This window comes from Strix uralensis, chromosome 26 (assembly GCF_047716275.1).
Source record: "Strix uralensis isolate ZFMK-TIS-50842 chromosome 26, bStrUra1, whole genome shotgun sequence".
NCBI classification, from domain to species: domain Eukaryota; kingdom Metazoa; phylum Chordata; class Aves; order Strigiformes; family Strigidae; genus Strix; species Strix uralensis.
Window position 1 is genome coordinate 245,885 of NC_133997.1, and position 19,744 is coordinate 265,628.

The following is a 19,744-nucleotide window of genomic DNA, read 5'->3' on the forward strand; positions in this document are numbered from 1 at the left end:
TACAAATGCTTGTGATTGGTGGCATAGAGTAACCCCCACAACACCATGGGGAGAAAGCTTTCCTGGGGAAGGAGGTCTGCTCAGATACGTTGCACCCCTTCTTCCAAGGCACGGCTCTGGCCTAAGCCAATCAGGCAACACAGCTCTGGCTGTGAAGGCAAATGCTTGGGGGCACAAGCCAGAACAGCGGCTCTGCTTTTGGGGACCAGGCGTGAAGCTTGGTTGGAACCAAGGGTGCCACTGGGACTTCTCCTCGGACAACCCCCCACAAGATGCCTCAGCGTCCTGTGCAGCCGTTGAGCGCAGAGCTGGGTGGAACACAAGAGGCTACAGGGCAGGCTGGTGAGGACAGCAGAGCCAGAGGGTTTGGAAGCACTGACTCAGCCCTTTTCCAGAAGCCACGTGCTGTAACACAAGAGTCATCCATCGCTGACAAAACCACAGAACTGTTCAGACAGCGACCCTCGCAGCACCTCCTCGCTAACCACGACCAAGTCATCGGGCAGCTGCAAGAACACCACAAAGGCAGCTCTTTGGCAACAGCAAGGAGACAGAAAACAACTCAACTCAGTCCCGAGCTGAAAGCCTGCACATTGCAAAGCAGGGGCGTTCGGTGCAATTTGAGCGAACCACGCTCTTGCTTAGCTGGCCTCGGCAGCCCAGGAACACCGGAGTCCCAGATTCTCAGTGTAACAAACAGTTTAGGGAATGAAATGTAAAGACAGCGCTCAGCCACTCTGGTCCCAAAATCGCGGATGCGACAAGCAGCGATGCAAAGACGCACAGGCAGCCAGGACAAGCCCTGACAGAAACCCAAGATGCTCACAGCTGCTCCCATCCCAGGTCCTGCCAGGACGCTTGGAGCAACTGCAAGGAGGACATGCTGAGGCAAGGTTTAAGAGAGTGTTACCTTTTGAATCTGCGTCCTGCGAAGGGGTGCTGGCTTCTCGCTGTTCTCCGGAGTCCACCGAGATGCTTCGTTCCCGTTTCACCTTGCCCTTCAAGGAGCTGAAGTTTGGGACAGCGTTCTGGCTGTTTTTCAGTCCAGAGTTGCCAGGGGAGATCTGAGTGGCCTTGCCGCCATGGCTGCCCGCCCCCACACCCTTAGAGCCCAGGTTGCAGGTGGGTGCTTGGCTCACGTTGTGGTGCTGGGCCGGGGCACTGCTGCTGCCTGCCTTGCCATGGCTGGGCAGCTTGTTGTCAGGGTGCATTGGATTGGCTAAAGCTTCCCACAGCGCCAGTGGAGGGTGCTCCCAGGCCCTTCGGTCAGAAACCTGCGAGAGAAGAGGGCAGCGAGTGGGCACAGTGCCCCCAGCGCGGGCACGGCTGGCAGGGCCACTGCCCAGGGCTGGGGCAGGGGGCTGCCATGAGGTCACGGGGCCAGACAGGGCCTGCGGCAGGCACAGTCCGAGCCGCTCAAGCCAGAAATTAGCCCTGGCCCCTCCACGCGAAGGATCCTGCTCCACAGTTAGCCGCGTGCAGACAAGCAGCAAACTCCCACCCAGGCACGGCAGGCTTGCCAGCGCTGCAAGGCGCAGGCACGGACACGAGAGCTCTCATTTCTGAGGCTGGTTTGTGGGTGTTCCCAGAGCTCAGACAACTTTGTGACCCTCAACAGAAATCTGGTGCCCTACTGGTTTCAGGGACGCCTTCTGCCACTAAATAAGTTTCCTCTCCTCTGCAGAACACACAGGAGCCAACTGAGCAGACAACAAATGGTCTTGATGCGAGGGAAAGCTGGGATGGGGCAGGGGAGGACTATGAAGGTCGAGGCAGCTGAGGAGGTGGCGGTGGGTCGCAAGGCAAGGGCAAAGCCGGGAAGCGCAGGTGCTCGTCAGCAAAGCGGCACCCCTGTCTCTCCCAGGGGCCCGAGGGACTGTCCTGGCTCCTGCTCCAAGGCCCTGAACGAGGGAGCGGCCACTTCAGTGGCAGCTTCCAGCCCAGTGGGATGATGCAACGTGCCACGGGCCTGCTGGGATAGCAGGGCGAGGCTCTCCTGCTCCAGACCCGGCCCCGTGCTCTCCACAGCCCCGCGGGCTGAGGCAGAGCAGTTCAGGGAAGAGGCGGTTTGGGCAGAGCGCGCAGGCTTCTGGGCCGGAGGACGTGCATGCAGCTGAGCGACGCTTCAGCAGCCCTCCTTGCGGGATCTATTTGCCTTGGCAGAGCCTCCTGGGCTCGTGCTGGGATTCTTCCCCCCGGAGCCCTGCGTGGGCATTAGAGAAGACTGGGACACAGCCCCACAGTGCCTGAGCACATGGTGCCTTCTGGAAGGCTGCTACCAACCCTCAGTTCAACAGACAGCCCCGGTAACTGCAGGGCGCATCCCTCTGGCCTACAACTACCTCCTATTTGCAGCAAGTAGCCTTCTTCAACATGGCACAGGCAGCGTGGCACCTCAGGGGCTACCTGAGCGGGGAGAGGGCGTCCCTGACCTTCACACACGGCGCTTACCGACTCTTCCCGGCCTGAACCGCGCTCGCTGCTAAGCCCTCGGAGACAGCACCAGTGCAGAGAGGCACATCCCCATGGGAACTACTCCTGGCTTTCTTCATCTAGAGCATGTAATTCTTCCTGCCTCAGGGGCCCACACTGCTCTGCTACGGCCTCCTCACTCCCCCAGCCAGTGACCCCAAAGCAGCGAAGACCCCCATTGCCTGTCACCATCTTCTCCACCTCTTGGGGAGCAGGGGGGAAGAAGAGTAAACCACGTGTTCGGGGAAGTGGAGGTATTACTCTCTGTTTGCTTACATCTGCTATGTTGGTTTGCATGACACCCCCACAGCGCACTCAAGAACCTTTCCTGCGCACAGGCAGAGAAAATTCCCAGCACACGGGGGTTACTGGGCCCGTGGTCTGCTCCTCCCATCTGGACCACGCAGGCCAGATGCTGTGCACAGATTTCTCCTGCCACCCAGGGACAGGAAGCGTTGGCTCCAGACCAAACCCCGCATCTCTAAATAGCGCCGCAAGAGCTCGGCAGTGCTACGCGCACCGCTCCTGGCTCGCTGAAGGCAGGCCTGAAGACACGCCGTCGGCAAAAGCCAAGCGCTGGCTCTGCTGGGGCAAAACACCCACAGCAGCACGCAAGCGAAGAGCAAGGCGCAGTTGGCAGGCCCGCAGTACCCGAAAGACGGCGGTCGCGCAAGGCGCAGGCTGCAGCTTGCCATCCACCGCCAGTGAGCTCCCTGCCCGCGGAAGGGGCTCCTCAGCACCTGCCTCGCTGCCAGGCCAGGCCAAGCCGGCGGTGGCGGGCACGGCGCGGCGCCCGGCCGGGAGCAGCTTGCACGAACAGCGCTACCGCACAGCCCGCCCAGGCGTTCCGAGGTAGTTAGTGGGATCGGTGGTGCACAGCTTGGCCTATCGCCGCTTCCTAACTAGCGAGTCGTTAGTTGCTCCCTCCTCCTCCGCCTCCTCCCCACGCACCTCGGCGAGGGCTCTGCTCTAGCCTGAAGGAAGATGGTGAGCCACAGCGCTGATTAATTTTCACAGCACATAAGGGAGTTGCTAGCCCTTTAAGTGTCAGCCAGTCTCGCTCACTCTTGTTCTCCAGGGACCTATTAATAGCAGCTGGAAAGATCACATCACTCTCTGGATATTTATACCCCTCATTCCACACCAGGAGAGATTTATGTCAGAGCTGCCGTCCCAGTGCCTGCCCAATTGCTCTGTCAAACTGCCCGCAGGGGGAGGGGAGTAGAGCGGGGAAGGAGACACGGAGAGGGCAAGCGGGGAGGAGGAGAAGGTCCATATGGCACTACAGCGTTAAGCACACTCGCTGCCTGCAGCCGCTGGCTGGCCAGCCGCAGGGAGCCTTCAGCCCCGCTGGAAGAGGCTGCTGCCAGACAGCATTCCAGAAAGCGAGCCCTGCAGCAGCTCCCGCTGCTGGTGGCCCAGAGCCCCCGCCTGCCGTGCCGCACTCGGCGGTCTCTGCAACGCGCTGCAGTCCGGAGGGTCACGAGCCCGTGGACAGCAGGGTGGGCCAGAGCAGCCGAGGAGGTGCCGCCACCGCCACCCGTATCGACAACGGGCCAGGAGACGCAGGTCTGCCTGCGGCACATCTGCGCGGACACAGTATCGCATTCAAAACAGATCCCCAAGCGCTTCGCCGAAAACGTGAACGCTCAGCAGCAGTGTTGCAGCACAAGCCTGAACAGCACAGCACGGCCGCGGGAACGCCCCGGGAGGGAGGAAGAGCACAGGGGCCCCGCTAAGAGCAGGCCTGCAGCGTCCAGAGGCTAGCGCTTGAGACGTACCCCCACCCCTCTCGTTCTCAGGTCAGATGGCAGGGAACACACGCGTCCATCCCGGAGGACCCGGCAGCCGCCACAGCGAAACCTGCGGATGCTGCCTGCAGCAGGGATGAGCCTCGCCGGCTGCGAGGTCCCTCCAGGACACCACGTTTGGGGGCATCTTCCTTCACTCTGGGAGTATAGGCTGGTGCTCCCGGGAGGACATCCAGTGCCTCGCCTCAGCCAGTTGCAGGATGGAAAGCCACTCTGGGCTGACGGGGGGCCCTGGCTCAACCTTGAGCAGCTCTCCTCTTCCAGCCTTCACTGAGACCGACCGCAGTCCCCTCGCAATCCCTAATGGGACAAATGCCAGAAGCAGCTGCCTGCGGATTCTGCTCTGCTTTTGGGAGTAGCAACAGTTGGATCCTATTGCAGATGCGTAGTGGGGATCCACCCTGGCCTCCCATCTGTCTGGTCGCAGCATGCCGATAGGCATCTCGATTGCCGTAAGCTCCTTGCACACGCCCCTCGATTCAAACTAGATTCCAGCAGGCATGCCACACATCTGGGCCACAGAGGAGAATTAATTAGAAAGTAGATACACTGACATGGGCAGACAAACGATCCAAAACATCTTGAAAAGAACATGACAAAAAGGAGATTGCATAGAAATCTGGCTCCCTCTGCAATTTAGCAACACACCCACTCCAGCCCAGTAGTTTTAAAGACAATAGCAAACTTAATTCCCAGTGGTTAAAGCAAGGAGCCGGGAGTCCTGGTTTCTACCCCCGGCTGCCACCGATTCCGCGAGTGACCTGAGCAAGATGTACTGTTTCTGGGTGCCTTGACTCCCCTGTCATTAAATGGGGGGACAACTCAGCCTACCTCATGCAAGGAGCGGGGCTTACAAGGCACAATAAATATCTCTGTTGAATGAAGCGCTACATCTCAATGCAGAGAGTATTTGCGCCTGGTAAATCTGAAAAGCCACAGCTTTAAATCAAAGACTGGGACCTTAGCAGACCAGAAACCTCAAAACAAAACAACAAAAACTGCTTTCAGTAAGCCTCCTCCAGTAAGGTCTGAACAGCAGCAGAGGGCGAGGAGGAAGCTCCAGGCGAGGAGAGACTGGGCTGACATATTCCCAATCCCGGAATTGCTCGCTGATAGTTCAAGAAACCTGAAACCCAACTGCGTTCCCGGAGGACTTTCTGGTGAATCATGCTCCCGCTCGCTCCGAAGGACGATAACACAGATTCCCAACAGTGCCACAAGAATGCGGTGCCCGCGACTGCCTGCGGATGGGGCAGGAAAGCCTCCCAGCCCCAGCTGCCTGCCCCACAGCTTCCACGTCTCGGTGCTGGTTGGCACTGCTGCTGCGCTATCCCTGTCAGGAGAAGGGGCGGGAGAGAAGCTGGGAAACCAGAGTCACGACGATTCAAGAAGGAAGGAGCTCTGTCGCGCCTCCCTCCTATCAGACGCCGGGGAAAGCTCTTGTGAAACCCAGACAACCACTGACGTGCACGTACAGAGTGAAGAGCAGAACCCAGGGCTCCTGCGCTGTGCTGACATGCCCCACGGCCCGCGAACACACAGCGTACAAGATGGGTCGCGACAGTGTGACGCAATGTGCAGAAAGTCACCCAGCCCCTCTCTGCCAGCCAGTCTGGGAAGGAACGAGACCAGGCTGCCACTGCGAGCATCCTCTAAGCACGTTGCCACGTCGCCACTGCTGACAACCACCCACCCCCTCATGGCAAGCAGCAATCCTGGGACAAGCCCCATCCAAAACGTCCCGTGGACACCACCACAAAGTCAAACAGAACCCCTTGGCTTTGGAAATGAAAGGTCCTAAGCAACCTCCAGGGCTTCTTGAAGAAAGGCATTAGGTAGAGAACAGGAAAAGGAGAGACCCCAAAGACCTGCCACCCCCTCCTGAAACAGCTCTCACCCTGAGTTGGGATGAGATCAGGGGCACTCTGCCTAACACCAGTCCTCCTGGGGTGAACAGGAGAAGGGGTTGGAATACCTCCAAAGAAACACCATACTATTCCATTAAAGTCAGAGTATTTCAAAGAGGCATAGACTATAACAAACTTGCCAGAAGCAAGATTTCTGAAGTCCGAGACTCCTAGATCATTTCTGATTTGAGAAAAAGACCAGAATCAGAAACTTGACCTTTTCCATGCAAAAATGGTTGTTCCAAAACAATCCTTTTCGCAAGACCATTCAATGGGTTTTGAGTCTGATCCAGTGAGAAACAAAACCCTCAAAACCAGTAGTGAAACAGCATTGCTGTCACCCAGCCAGCTGCAGCCAAGAGTCAGCGATGGGCTCTAACAGCCAGACGAGCCCTGGAACCCACCCGAGCCCTACAGCTCCGAGCCAGCACGCTATTTAGCAACCAGTGACTGCAGGAGCGTCTCCCTAATCCCTGTACGGGAGCACTCGCCTGAGCGTGTTTATCACCAGCAAGAACAGCCCTAACCCAGGCAGCTACCACTTCAACACGTTCTCATCGGAGCCGCGCTGCTGCTGTCCGGACTCGGAGACACCAGGTGGTGGGGAGTTCCACAGGGCAACGCCCTGTGGACAAGATGACAAGAGTCGTCTGTTTGGAATGTGTCGTGAAATTATCTTGCTCCTACACCATCAGAGTGATAGCCTGGTGAAGCCCGTTTTCTCTTCTATTCATTTCTCGGATCCTTCTCACGCCCTTTTAAATGGCAGAAGAGGTGGCACCCTCAGAAGCTCTGTGGAAGGGTTCTAAAAGACCTGCAGAGAGAACGCAACGCTCTGCTGGACCCCAGCAGCTCTTGGAGTTGTTTCAGCAGCCTCTGCCCGTCTCCTGCCATTTGGAGTTGCCTTGGGAACGATGCGCTTCAGTGGGGCTGCTTGACCACGAGTCTCAGAGCTCTTTAGAAGGACAAAACCTCAGATTGACATTCCCTTCCACCTAGGGACAGGCATCCCCATGTAACACAGCTGTAAACCAAGGCTCAGAGAGGGCGAGATGAATCGGGAATGCTGTTTGCTTTCTGCCCTGCACCCTACTACCTTTCTCCCACCACAGCTTCAACCCACTGATGTTAGAAGAGCGTTTCTTAGCACCTCCTTGTCCTCAGCTCAACAGCTTCTCCCACTCTTCTGCCGCCAACTGCACCCCCAGATGGAGCCTCGCCTGTCCTGAGCTCAGGGAGTCCCCAGGTCCCTGCAGATCCTTCCAGCTTCCGAGTCCAGCCGGCACGTTTCCTACAGAAATGCTGCACGTGCCAGATGGTACTTGACAGTCACAGGCGGCTCTATTGGGATGATAACAAGGAATTATTTCATATGCTGACTCGTGCGACCTGCTGGTCAGCGAGAGCCCTGCAGGAAGCTGCAGGTGCCCCACGTGCTGGGTAGTGCAGCCCCCTGCACGATGCAGCTTGGCAGGCTGCGGTGGCATGACAGCATCCAGTAGGTCAGGGAGCAAAGCCAGAAATCTCATCCAAAGGTACTGCGGCTGCTCAGGGAGCTTCGATTTCCTCCAAGGCAGGATCTCTTCCCGCAGTATGTGAAACCTGGCCAGAGTCACGGGCCGCTGTGACAGCTGGACACCCCCACGCAGTCTTTGGTTGACTCAAGGATCTTTGCTTGTACATGCCAGGGGTGCGGCTCAGGCAGGTGACAACACTGGGGTACACAACACCACAGCACCTTGTGCCTGAGCCCCTCAACCACTCACCGCTGGCTGCCCCATCACATGCAGCTCAGGGCAGGAGACCATCACGGACCGCAGCAGCGCGGCTGTGCTGGGTGGCGCAGAGCTCCCCTGCACATGAAGAGGCAGTTTCCCTGTGAAAATCCTCTGGCAGAAAACACACGCAAGACCACGGCGCAGGCCTCCCCGTGCAGTTGCTAGATGGGATTAAAACACCTCCTCGGGCAATTCCTGCTGTGTTTGTGCACTGGGGTTACCGGGACCGGGTGAGTAACGCTGAAGAGCCGACCTGGTGAGCTGCGCCTCACGCTGCCCTCTGCTACACCAGCACTCCTCAGCAGCAGGGCTCAGAGCCGAGACCCGGCAAACCCAACTTTCCCACAAGAATCACAAGGCAGTCAAGTCCTGCCTAGAGTCAGGTGCGCCAGGTGAACGCCTGGTGCAGCTAAGCCTACAAGGACGGTCTTTCAGCTGTGTCTAGAGCTCAGTACTGCTCTGGGATCCCTTGGCAATAACTAAAGGAGCCCATGAGATGCCAGCAGTGTGCAGGATTGGAACCTGGCAGAGCTTCACCCAGAGCTGGGAGCTTTAACACAATAGTTCCTCCTCCTCTGTTCAGCAGAAAGTCCCTCTGCAGGGCTCCCTGACAGACCAGCCGTCGTCAACAGGGACGTCACGCTTGGTCCCCTCCCTGCCCCTGTCTCCACGCCAGGGACATAAGGGATCCTGAGCGCTGTGGGGTCTGTCACCCACGGCCGGTCCAGCTCCATGCCGGGTGTCCAGAAGCACCGGGAGATTTTCCGGGGTGTCGCGCCCAGCGCCCCACCCCTGGGCCGCAGGAGGTGATGGCGGGAGGAAGCCGCTGGGTGTCAGCGTCAGCCGGGGCACTGACGGGGCTGAGCACCAGTGAACTCGCTGCACCTCCCACCAGTGCCCAGGCACCGGGGGCTCCCGCCGCAAGGTGCGGAGGGGCGTGCCGGAGCACAGAGCCTCGCAGTGGATACGGTGGCAGATGCTTACCCCGCTTCCTCAGATAAAGGCAGCACAGAGACACCTCTTGCACACCACAAGCGAGGGCCAGACATCCTATACTGCCTTGCAGAGAACCTCCCCAAAACAACAGCTCTCTCTTTGAGCCTGACAACATAAGCTCAGGCCACTTTCCAGCCTGAAGGAGGGCACGATCTTTGCAGACAGAGTCCTGGCAGGAAGCCCTCGTGGCAGGGACACCCCTGCCACCTCTCAACGCCGTGTACCCCAGCTGCATCGCATGGTACCACCAGCAGCACGACGAGCAGGTTTGCCTTTGAGGAGGCTCACAGCAGAGGAAATAAGACATTTTAAGCCACATACAGGAAGGCTTGGACTGACAGCCTTACTTTGACCTGACTGTAGGTATTTTTCAGATCACTCAGTGTCCCAGGATTCTTGGCCTGCTCTCAAAACAGACGTGAGTTGAGGAAGAGTTGTGCTCCCTTCCTGCGCCCAGTCCTGGTACTATAGGCAACATAAAAAGGACACATCTGCACAAAAAGCAGAGGCTGGAGCACCCGTGGGCCAGCAAACCGCAGAGATTGCAGCGCTGCGTCTGTGCACGTGAGCACACATATGTACCCCAGCTCACCTGGGGAGGGGGAGCCGACAGAAATGCAGGGAAGACGGGGGAAAGCAAAGCCAGCTGCCCTGGCATCTTGCTCCTACACTGCCCTCTGCCAGCCCGGACTGCAGAGGAGACGCAGAGAGTCGCCCAGCACTCCTCCAGGATTATAAATACCAGGCCCAGCACGCAGCGGAGCCTGGGCTCTATATTTAAACCCCGGCTGAGGTCACTTCCTTTTCCCAGCAGCTCCCTCCAGCCCCCACCCTGTCGCCTCGTATTTGTATGCCATCATGACTAAGGCACATCGGGGTTTAAGGTCAGAGGGGAAGCAGCCGTGCATCTGCCTCTCAGGAAATTCCACCCTGGGAAACCCTTCACCTTCCCCAGCACAGGCAGCAGAGATCTTGCCGCTGAGCGGTGGCAGCTGCCGGCAGGCTGTACTGGGACTCCAGCGCTGGGCTGGAGAGGGAGAGAGAGAGACCTCGAGGAGAGGGGAGCCCATGCTCCCCACCCGGCTTTACCATCAAAGTCTGGGCTTGCACCAATCCGGAGAGGGGTTTCCCCACTGCACACGCCGAAAGGGCAGCCGCTCCACCTCCTCACCACGCTTCACCTCCCAGAAGCCTCCTCCGCACCTCAGGCTGAAATTTCCCCAGCTTCTCCCACTCAGGGGGTGCAAAAAGGCACGGCCTTCCCCACAGACCTAACCCCAAGTCCCAGGGGCTACTTTGCCTTTACACAAACCCTCCCACAGCTCACTGACCTCCTCCATAGACACAGCGATCTAACCCTGTCCCAGGCCCCCAACCACCCCATGAGAAACAGGAAGAAAGAGCCAGAAATCGCCCCATCTCACTAACCACAGCTCTCTGGGGCAGGGGGGCAGGCAGCGAGACCCCTGTTCAACAGCAGCCATACACCCGCAGACAGCAAGGAGAGAGCAAACAGCAACCTGTGCTGGGGCTGCCCCCGCCAGCCCCTCTCCTCCACCCACTAGGACAGAGAGGTCTCATTAGCTTGCGATGCGCAGAGTGGCAAAGGGCTTCTGACAATCCTCCGGCCCTGATGCCGCAGAAGGCTCGCAGGAGGCTCGGGGTGGGCAGTGGTCTCTGTGCTCAGAGCCCAGGTGCCCGGGCTCGGCCAGATCAAGCTCTGCAGCAGTTTTGTTTGCTCCTGGTACAGTAACTGGGGCCATCAAGCACTCCCAGGTCAGCCCTTGGCGCTCCACGCTCAACTCTAGTTATGCTGTTATTTAAAAGCCAGAACGTATCGAAAAGTTATTGCATCAACAAAGACCGGGGTACAAAGGAGGGGAGAAGAGTGCAGAGGCTACCTAGTGGGAGAAGTGGAGATAACAGATCTTTCAGAAGCAGGGTAGCTGTTTAGGTTATGATACAAGCAAATTAGCTGCGGGGTTTGCAGCGGAACTAATTGGTGACACTAGCGCAGTATCTATTAGGTTCCAGAGTTCTCGTCCGTCAGGATTACTGAGCCGATGCGCCAGTCTCTGAGCTAGCACGAGACACGCCAGGATTGACATCTCTGAAGACCGACAGCCAGAAAGTTTCCCGTACGGAGTCTTGGCATGCCAGCCAAATGCCTCTTCCTCTCCCTCATCCCACGGATTCTGGAGAGGAAATCTGCGACAGAGCAGGGGTGCTGAGGCAGCCCTGTCATCCCTGGAGTCAGCCAATGGGGAAGCAAGTCTGACAGAAAGCTGCAGGGAAGGATGGCCGCTACCAAAAGATGGGCAGTGTCAAGCCAGCCGGCAGAGAGGGACAAGGGCGCGCAGCTCCTCTGGCCAGCGACAGGGCACTTGTTGTCCCCTCAGGCACATGGACATCGCGCTCTGGCTCCGAGCCCGAGCCCCGGCAGCGCAAGCACACTGGCCGGGCGGGCCTGCGCCCTCTGAGGCTGCGCCTCTACAACAACAGGAACCAGAAGCCGCAGCAGACCACGAGCAGCTCGACAGCCCGCGATCACGTTACAGGACAGGAAGGAAGAAGGCACTTTGATCAGGCTGGAATAACTTTAAACAGCTTCCACACCAATACCTCAGCCACTGGAATTAGCACTCCAGTGCCCCAAACATCCCATTCCTAAAGACACGTCCTGCTCCGGCACACGCGTCGGGGCCAGAGCAACGCGGCCGTGCCGGGGCTGGACAAGGACTGCTCCCAAAGCAAGGTCACGGCAGCAAGCAGCCTGCAAGAAGGCAGAGAGCCTCCCTGTGCCTCGTCAGAGGAAATCGAGGCTCAGTGGGGTCCTGCCTCTCTGCGCACGTCTTTGCCACAGGCATGTGCTAGCTGTCCTCAAAACAGCAGCAAGCGGCGGGTTTGGAGGCAGCTGGCAGAGTCTGGCGCTGCCCTGCAGCTCCCCTCCTCGAACTGGTGGGTGGTGGGAGCTCCTCCTCCACCTGCCCAGGGCACCTCCTGCCCTACGTGCGCCCTGTGGGCTGCTGCTGGCAGGCAGAGGGTTAACGATGCCCAGGGAGCTGGAGGCAGCCTCCTCCTTGCCCTCTCAGGAACAATGGGGCCATTGTGGGAGGCCAGGCAAGTGTGGGCAGATCCCCGGGACTGGCAGTTACCCACTGGGTGGGTCGCTACTGCCACGCACTCTCCTCCTCCACTCAGGTAGGGAGAGAGTGGTGGCGGCCAGCCGTTCCCATGGGCCCTGGAAGAAAACAGGGCCAGCCCAGCCGCAGGAAGGCCATGCCAGCATGCCCGGTGGCCCTGCCGAGCAACCTCACTCCTACCAATTTGTCTGGGTACAAAATGCAGTCAGACAGCCACAGGCACAAAGCTGCCAGCCGACACCAGTACGCAGCAGACCAGACTGCGAGCCGGCTGCCGAGCGCTGCCAGCACCGCACCTGGGTCTCCAGCAGGATCAGCTGCGCTCCCAGGATGTGCTGTGGGAGCACTGGAGCAGGAGGCACCAGATTTTTCTCACCCCAAAGTCACATTTTGACAGTGGGTGCAAAGTGCTGACCTGGGACGAAGAGCTTCGGGAGACCTGAGAACTCCCCAGCGGGACACACACCTGAGCAGTGGGAACAGCCGCCTGTGGGGGGAATGGCAGGGACTGCTTTCCAAGCCTCCACCGTCTGAAACCTGAAACAGGCATGAATAAGCGAGGCAGCAAGTAGCTCCAACATACTCCCACTCTCCTACAGATTTGCATCTCCCGGCCCCAGCACGTCAGTGCAAAGAGAGCTCAGGATGCTCCAAACTGACACCCCCAAGACACGGAGCTGATCCCCGGTGCAGCGGCAGCCCTGGGAAGTCCCACGCCAAGGCAAGGCCGGCACTCTGTCACGCTCCCAGATTTCCCAGCACAGCCTCATGCCCCCTTGGGCATGGGACCAGGGAACACAACAACAAACTCATCTCACTGAAGTGCACGCTGAGCATCTGCGTGAAACCCTGGGCCAGGAACAGCCTGACTTACGGCCACTGCATGTTGCCTCCAGCATCAGCAGCAGCTCCGGCTCGTCCACGGGAGCATCGCAGTGCAAAGAGAAGTGAAAAGCTGTACCGCTGGGCCCTGCCTCCCCGGGACCCCCGTGCTGGGCACAGGCCTGCAGGCCGTGCTGCATGGCGCGGCTCCGAACATCTGGGTGAGTCCAAATCCTGAGCAGGGGAAGGTGCAGCCCAGGTGCAGGCCATGCGTGCTGCCGCGCAGAACCGCGGCAGCTGGAACCCTACAGGACCCACCGCCTCTCCGTATGGGAGGTGATACGCCCTCTTCCACTCAACGCTCCAGCTTCTTCCACCATCTCACAACTAGACCCAGTCTCCCCATTTTCAGGAGCACAAATACAGGCCAGCACAATCCTCTGACCTGGCAGCACCAACTCTGCCAGGAGTCCCCTCCTCTGTTCCTTTTTCATCCGGTCTCCCAGGGTCCCGCACTAGCTCAGGAGCACCACTGCTCCCTAATTTTCCCAGAGCTGGGCTGACAAGCAGCCTGAGCTAACTCATGCAGCTCCCCAGGTCTGTACCCCAGTTCAGGCTTTCAGAGCTGGAGCCTTCCCCAATGCAACTCCCAGGTAACCATTGTGTCATGTCTTTACATTTCCCACCTGAGGGCATAGTTTTCTTCCTTGCCCCCAGATCACTCTCTCCTGCAGCTCCGCCAAGCCCACTTCAAGACACACCATACACGTTAAATACAACACAACTCCTTCAGGTCCCAAATAGGAGGCTGGCTGCTCTCAAAGAAAGGGCTACAAATAGATCTGTCAACGTAAACATGCGGTGCTCCTCACTTTGCAGCCTGCTCTGTTCAATAAACCAGTGCAGCCTGCAGATGGATTTTTCTCTTCCCTAAATACTCAAGCAAGAGGGCCCAAGAAGAGGGCAGGTAAAAACATCAGTCGGATCTGACAGGGCAGGGTTTAATCTGCGTCTCTCTACAAGACAGCATGCCTGAAAGAAAACACAGTCCCTCCTTCCAACAAGGAAAAGGAGGAATCCGGGTAACCTCTGGCAAAAAGAGGGGAAAAAAAAAAAAAGAAAATAAAAGAAAAATAAATCAGGGCAAGAGGGACAAAACAATCTTTGTCCTCATTCTGCTGGTCACGCAAGCACAGGGCAGCCACAGTACCCGCTGCCCCAGCTCGGACAGCAAGCAGTATGCACAGCCGGCCCAGTTTCACCGAGGCTTACAGAAACCAGGCTCTATGGTCTAGGGAAAGCTGCATCCCTGCGCTTGAGAAAGAGGTAGAGCATAGGCGGGATTTCCAGACTACACTGATAACTGGCTCACAGAAACCAGATAGGGCAGCACACCCTCAGAGGTCACTGCTTGGCTCTACAACACTCGCTTCAGACGCTGTTCCTTTAAACGTGGCTCCAGAGACCACACAAGGGTTAAATCTGCCTATAAATATCTGTTCTCAGCAGGGCTGCTGCTCTGAACCCTCCAGCCATCTGTTCTAGCTTTCCCCCATCTAAGACTCTAACATCTGAAACACGCTTACAATTCTTAGGAGTGCTCCCAAAAATAGACCGGAGCTGTGGCTGAGCTCTGTCGCCCGCGTCTGCGAGCACAGGAGCATGTATGCGTGCGCCTGTGCCGGCACCAGCCTGGAGCCGTGCGAATACGAACACGTCTGCCTCTGTGACAGCGAGCAGGCCCGCACCAGCACGGCTCCATTTGCATCCATGTCGACGTGGGTGTGCCCGCCTAACCGCAGGCCCACGTGAATCCACACGAGCATGTTCACGCCGGTACGAACCTGCCTCTGAACGCGTGTGCGCGCCTGCAGCGCCGCGGGGGCGTGAGAGAAGGTGGCAGCCTCTCTGCCAGGGCCGCGACGGCGGGGTCCTGCCGTGGCCTCGTCCCCGGCGGGACGGCGGCGCTGCAGGACGCGGCCGGGCGCCTCCGCAGCGTGACCCGGGCTGTCCCAGGGCCCCGGCGCTGCAACCCAGACAGCGAGCCTGCCCCGCAGCACAGCAGGGCAGGGAGGACGCCGGTTCTCTTCTTCGACGCTTGGCTCAGCAAATTTAGCAACCCCACCTCCGGGCACCAGAACCTCGCTGCGAAAGCAAGTAAAGCCTGATCTGCATGAGGCTGGAGACACACCACCCTGCTCGCATCCAGCTGGGGCTTGCAGGATTTCCTCAAGCGCTCCACAGAGAGCGCCAGGGCAAGGCTCCTCCTGCAGACATGACAGCTTTCTCTCAGAGCAGAGCGGGCTCTGAGTCTCTCATAGCTCTTCACAAATACCAAAGACATCGGTCGCTTCGCCCCTCCGACCCTGCTCCACACGGGCAAATCCAGGAGACAACAATCACCTTCATGCTCACAAGGCAAAGTGGGGTACGAGCTGTCAGCTCCCAAATCCGGACAGACTGTCCAGGAGCAGACCGTCCTGCCGAGCATCCTCAGGGCACAGCGCTGTCCCCCTGCGCCCTGCCGAGCACAGCTCATGCTCAAACACCCGCTGCTCACGGGGGACCATCACAAAGAAGCGCAGCCCTGGCTGCCGGCCCTGCCGACAGCGCGTCACGGGGCGATCTGCATGCACAGCACAGGGAGGGGACAGCCCGCGTCCAGCCCGAGGATCAGACAGCAGCTAGGTTTTCATCTCTAACTACTTCTACAAGAGTGCTTTTCCCTTCCAGACCGAGTAAAACTATAGACAGAGCCTCAAACACAGAAGCGCTTGGCTGCGGTACGGGACAGGGCTGCCTCTGTTTCTGCCAGTCGCTAACCCCCACCGCGACGTGGTGGGGAACACCCGCACGAGGCGGCACACGCAGAGCTGAGCCTCCCCACCCAACACACGTGCACGCAGAGCCCACCGGTGAGAACATGGTGGGGGATCTCCTGGACTGCACCTGCACACGCGGGCTGCGGAAGGGACCGAGCCTGCCACGGCGGAGTGCTGCACTACCGAGCATCACTCAGCTTTTCCTGGAGTGCTCGAAAGGGAACCTGACCCAGGAAGGTCAGAGGGCAGCACATACATACCACCACAGTTTTACTCAAGGTTTGCCAAGCTGCCCAGTCTCTTTCACCCCTCCAGATAGCCAGCTAGCTTGAAGAACTACAAGCAAGACTTTCCTAGAAGCCTAAAATGCAGGTACACCTTAAACTCAGGTGACAATGTAAATGGAAAGAGCTTGAAATTCCAGCTCTTCGTTTCAGGGTTTGGCTGGGAGATGTGCTGGGAAACAGCCTCAGCAGACTCAGTCAACACAGACTCTATTTCTGACAGAGGGAAAAAACCCATTGATCCAGGTATTGATTTGATGCAGGAGTTTGTGTTTGTTTAGAAGTTTGCCTGTGGGTCAGACCTTGTTACAAGCGTCTGTCCTGGTGATAAGGTTAGAAACAGACTGTGCCAAACTCCAGTCGCCTGCCCCGGGAGCAGAATGTAAGCAGGTGTGGAAGTTCAGCAGTCCCTCAGGGATGCCGCCCTCTTCCACTCCCCCAACGTTAAAAACCATGTTCTTGGGTGGAGGAATGCCACGAACGGTGGTAGGGCAGCACCAGCATCCTGAGGAGCACAGCACAGCCAGAGGGGCTGAAGGCCAGACAGTGTCAGAGGTTTCAGACCATGAGGTGGAAAGTATGTAAACAGCAGATCCCTCTCGGGATTATTCCCCCCCAACCCTTTCTCTCAGAAAGAGCACTGGGATTTCAAGATCCCCACAGGGTTGCAATCCAACCAGGCAAGGGCCTGAGAACCAGAAAAGGACTCTGACCAGGATGAAATGGAGCCGACAAGTCTTGTTTCCTTCTCTCCAGCAAAACCAACAAAAGCAAAAGCAAACAGGTAAGTACCAGGATCCAGTCAGTACCCACTAACACAGACAGCTTCCAAAAGCACGGCACGCAGACAGCTCCTGTACCAGCTCAGGCCCCCAGCAGGCTCCATGTTTGGTGGAAAATAATGGTCCCTGCTTCAGCACCCGGCCACGGGTGCCAGCAGTCAGTAGGTCCCTCCAAGTTACTGTGTTCCCTTCCAAACCTTTCCTGCTCGTCGTCTGTCCCAGACGTTTGCCGAGTGAATGACCGCAAATAAGTTTAAGGAAAAAGCATGGCTACATCAGGCACAGTTACTCCATCACAGAGACACTCGGGTATTGCTACAGAGCTCTCCTCTTCCCACACCTCCTCGCCCCTGCGGGCACAAGCTCTTAAAGAGATGGTGAGGACAGGCTGAAGACTGAAGGCAGGAGATGCATCCCCAGCAGCTACCTCCTGACCTCACAGCTCCTTCCCTCAGTGCCCAGCAAACGTGCAGCATCCACTGCTCTCTACTCATTTCCAGCCCCAGAAATCTCTGCCAACACACACCAGATCCCACCAGCACTTCTCACTCTTCCTCACTGCTTCTGCCCTGCTACCACAGCTCCTGCATGAACCGCAGATGCAAGCGCACCACAGCGTTTCCACAGCTGCCTCCAGCTGCAGAGTACAGTCAGGGTCACCGACCACTGGAGAAGAAGTGGGGGCACAACTACGTGTGCAGAGAGACCCCTTCCAGGGACTAAGCCAGCCATCGTTCCCCTCGCGTCTGCATCCCCCACGTGACACGTGGCAAAGAGGCTCAGCCTTACCAGGAGCTTGCAGGCACTTTCCCCACTGTGTTCTGAAGCCTCCTTGTGCACCTTTAAGTTCCCTTCATTTCAACGGAGCAAAATATTCCCGAGGACTTATTTTGCCTTCCACATTTCTTAGCCCATCACATCCTTTCCTGCTAAAATAAAAAACAGTCAATCAATTTCCCCCCTTCCCTGCTTTTGCTGCCTTGGAAGCATGTCTCGCAATTGAGCAGTGATAGATGACGGAGGAAGCAGCAAACTAGTTCAGACCAGCGCGGGTATCCTCAGATACCCGCATGGCGTACAGCAGCCAACCGCCTGCTTGCCCTCATGCAGCCCTCTTGCTGAAGTACACAGAAGCCAGAGCCGGGCTGGAGCATTTGCTGTGATTTATGCATTTGAAATAGCAAAAATCAACATACAAATTAAGAAAATCTGTCTCTGAAACCAACCGGCCAATTTGCATCTGAAAACTCCTCTCCCCGGAGGAGCCTCCTTTGTTTGCTCAGTGAGTTTTGCTCCTGTGAGCTGTCACACGCTCCTGCGCCCGGTGACCCCCTGGGAGCTGGGACACACGGCCAGACCCCACGACCTGTCAGGCACTTCGGGCGGGGACGCGGGCTCGCCGTAAGCAACGCGCCGAGCTGGCAGCGCTCACGCCACACCTGCCTCACCCCCTGCGCCACCTCCCCTCCACCCTGGGAGCGGGTCACAAGGCTGCTCACAGATGGGCTGCAGAAGTTGGATGCCCAGGGAGTAAAGATGTTGACGGCCAAACCGCAGGCCATGGGGCACAAACCCACCCCTTGTGCAGGCACCCTCCTCCTGCCCAAGCCCAGCTACGTCTGAGTGCAGGGAGATGCACGGCGGGAGCACGAGGTGGGACAGTGCCTGGTGGCTTTCCTGAAAGCCCAGGGGAAAGCTGAGCGCCCAAGCGCGGCGCTGCTTCCTGGGAATTCACAGACCAAGGCGGAGGCCCAGGAACGCTGCCCGTGGCAAGCAGGGCCTCCCAACCCTTTCGCACCCACACCCGAGTCCCAGTGCTCAGGTGCACCCATTTCACCCCAGAGCTTGGTGCAGCGGGCCAGGACAGGGCCGTGCAATCCCCCCGTGGCAGGCAGCGGTGTCAGTGCTCACCAGCGACGACCTCCCGTGCAGCACAAGCGGGCAACTCCTGTACCACCCCGCCGCGACAGCGTCCACAGGAGTTGCCTGTGCCCCCGTCCCCACAGCCCAGCAGCATGAGGTGCCTGACACCCGGCTGCCTGCCCACACAGCCTGCGGCGAGGGGCCGAACACCCCCACTCCCCCCTCGACAACACGGTGCCTGGTCAGGCCCTTCACGCAGGAGGGTCCTTGGCTCCCATCTTCCCCGCGGAAGAGCTGACTCCAGGGTGCCTGTCAACCAGCCACACCTGCAGCACAGCAGCCGGGAGCACTCCTAAACACTCATGAACAACGCTTCGCCTCTCACCTCCTCCTGCCCCCCAAGAGCCAGCCCACGGCCGGCACAGCTCCTGGCTGACTTGCTCCTCAGCCTGGCCTGCATGGCCGTGGGCAAGACACTTCACCTCTCCCCGTGCCCCTTCAACTCATTGCCCATATGAGAGCAGACGCTGACACCAGCCTGGGGAGGCCTGGGTGCAGCAGGCAGCTCCCCCTCCTCCCAGGCAGCATCACTGCAGGCAGAAGCATGAAGGCAAAACTAGGCTGCCATCCTGCACCTTCTCCCACTAGACTGATTCTGAAAATAAAAACCAGCTTCCACTTGTCCCAGCCCTGAGAGAGAAGGAGGCAGAAAAAGGTTTGTTGTCAATACATGAAACTGTCGCTAAGTGAAGGAGAAAAAAAAAACGTGGGGGGAAGAGGGGGGAACGAGGGAGGGGACAAAACCACATTTTTACTTCTGGTGGCCAGCCAGCTGACTGACTCAGCCAGTTTGGTCGCCTGCCATATAGATTTAAAAACAAAACCAAGCTCTCTGAGAGGGGAGAGAAGGGGATTCGGATGAATGTGCTTTTTTGTTGCGTGTTGAGCAGATCCTAGCCGGCCCGAGACGTGCTTAGGAAAATGGCTTCCCTGTCACACTGTGCCCAGGGCCCCAGCGCAGAGCGAGGCGCAGCGCAAGCCGGCTGCCGCCGTGCCGCCAGTGC

At 58.3% G+C, this 19,744-nt stretch overlaps 1 protein-coding gene across 7 annotated transcripts in view; it reads right to left on the minus strand.

Moving 5' to 3' along the window:
* BCL9L (BCL9 like) overlaps positions 1 to 19,744 on the minus strand; it is a 73,911-nt gene that overhangs the window by 12,120 nt on the left and 42,047 nt on the right. For 4 of the 7 annotated variants that reach the window (XM_074894908.1, XM_074894909.1, XM_074894912.1 and 1 more), the window contains one exon: positions 911 to 1,274. In XM_074894908.1, coding sequence (XP_074751009.1) covers positions 911 to 1,211 — 301 coding nt within the window. In that variant the 5' untranslated portion in view covers positions 1,212 to 1,274. Of the gene's footprint in view, positions 1 to 910; positions 1,275 to 15,332; positions 15,628 to 19,065; positions 19,185 to 19,744 lie in introns of those variants that run through there. The other 3 variants (XM_074894907.1, XM_074894905.1, XM_074894906.1) reach the window with 3 other exon arrangements.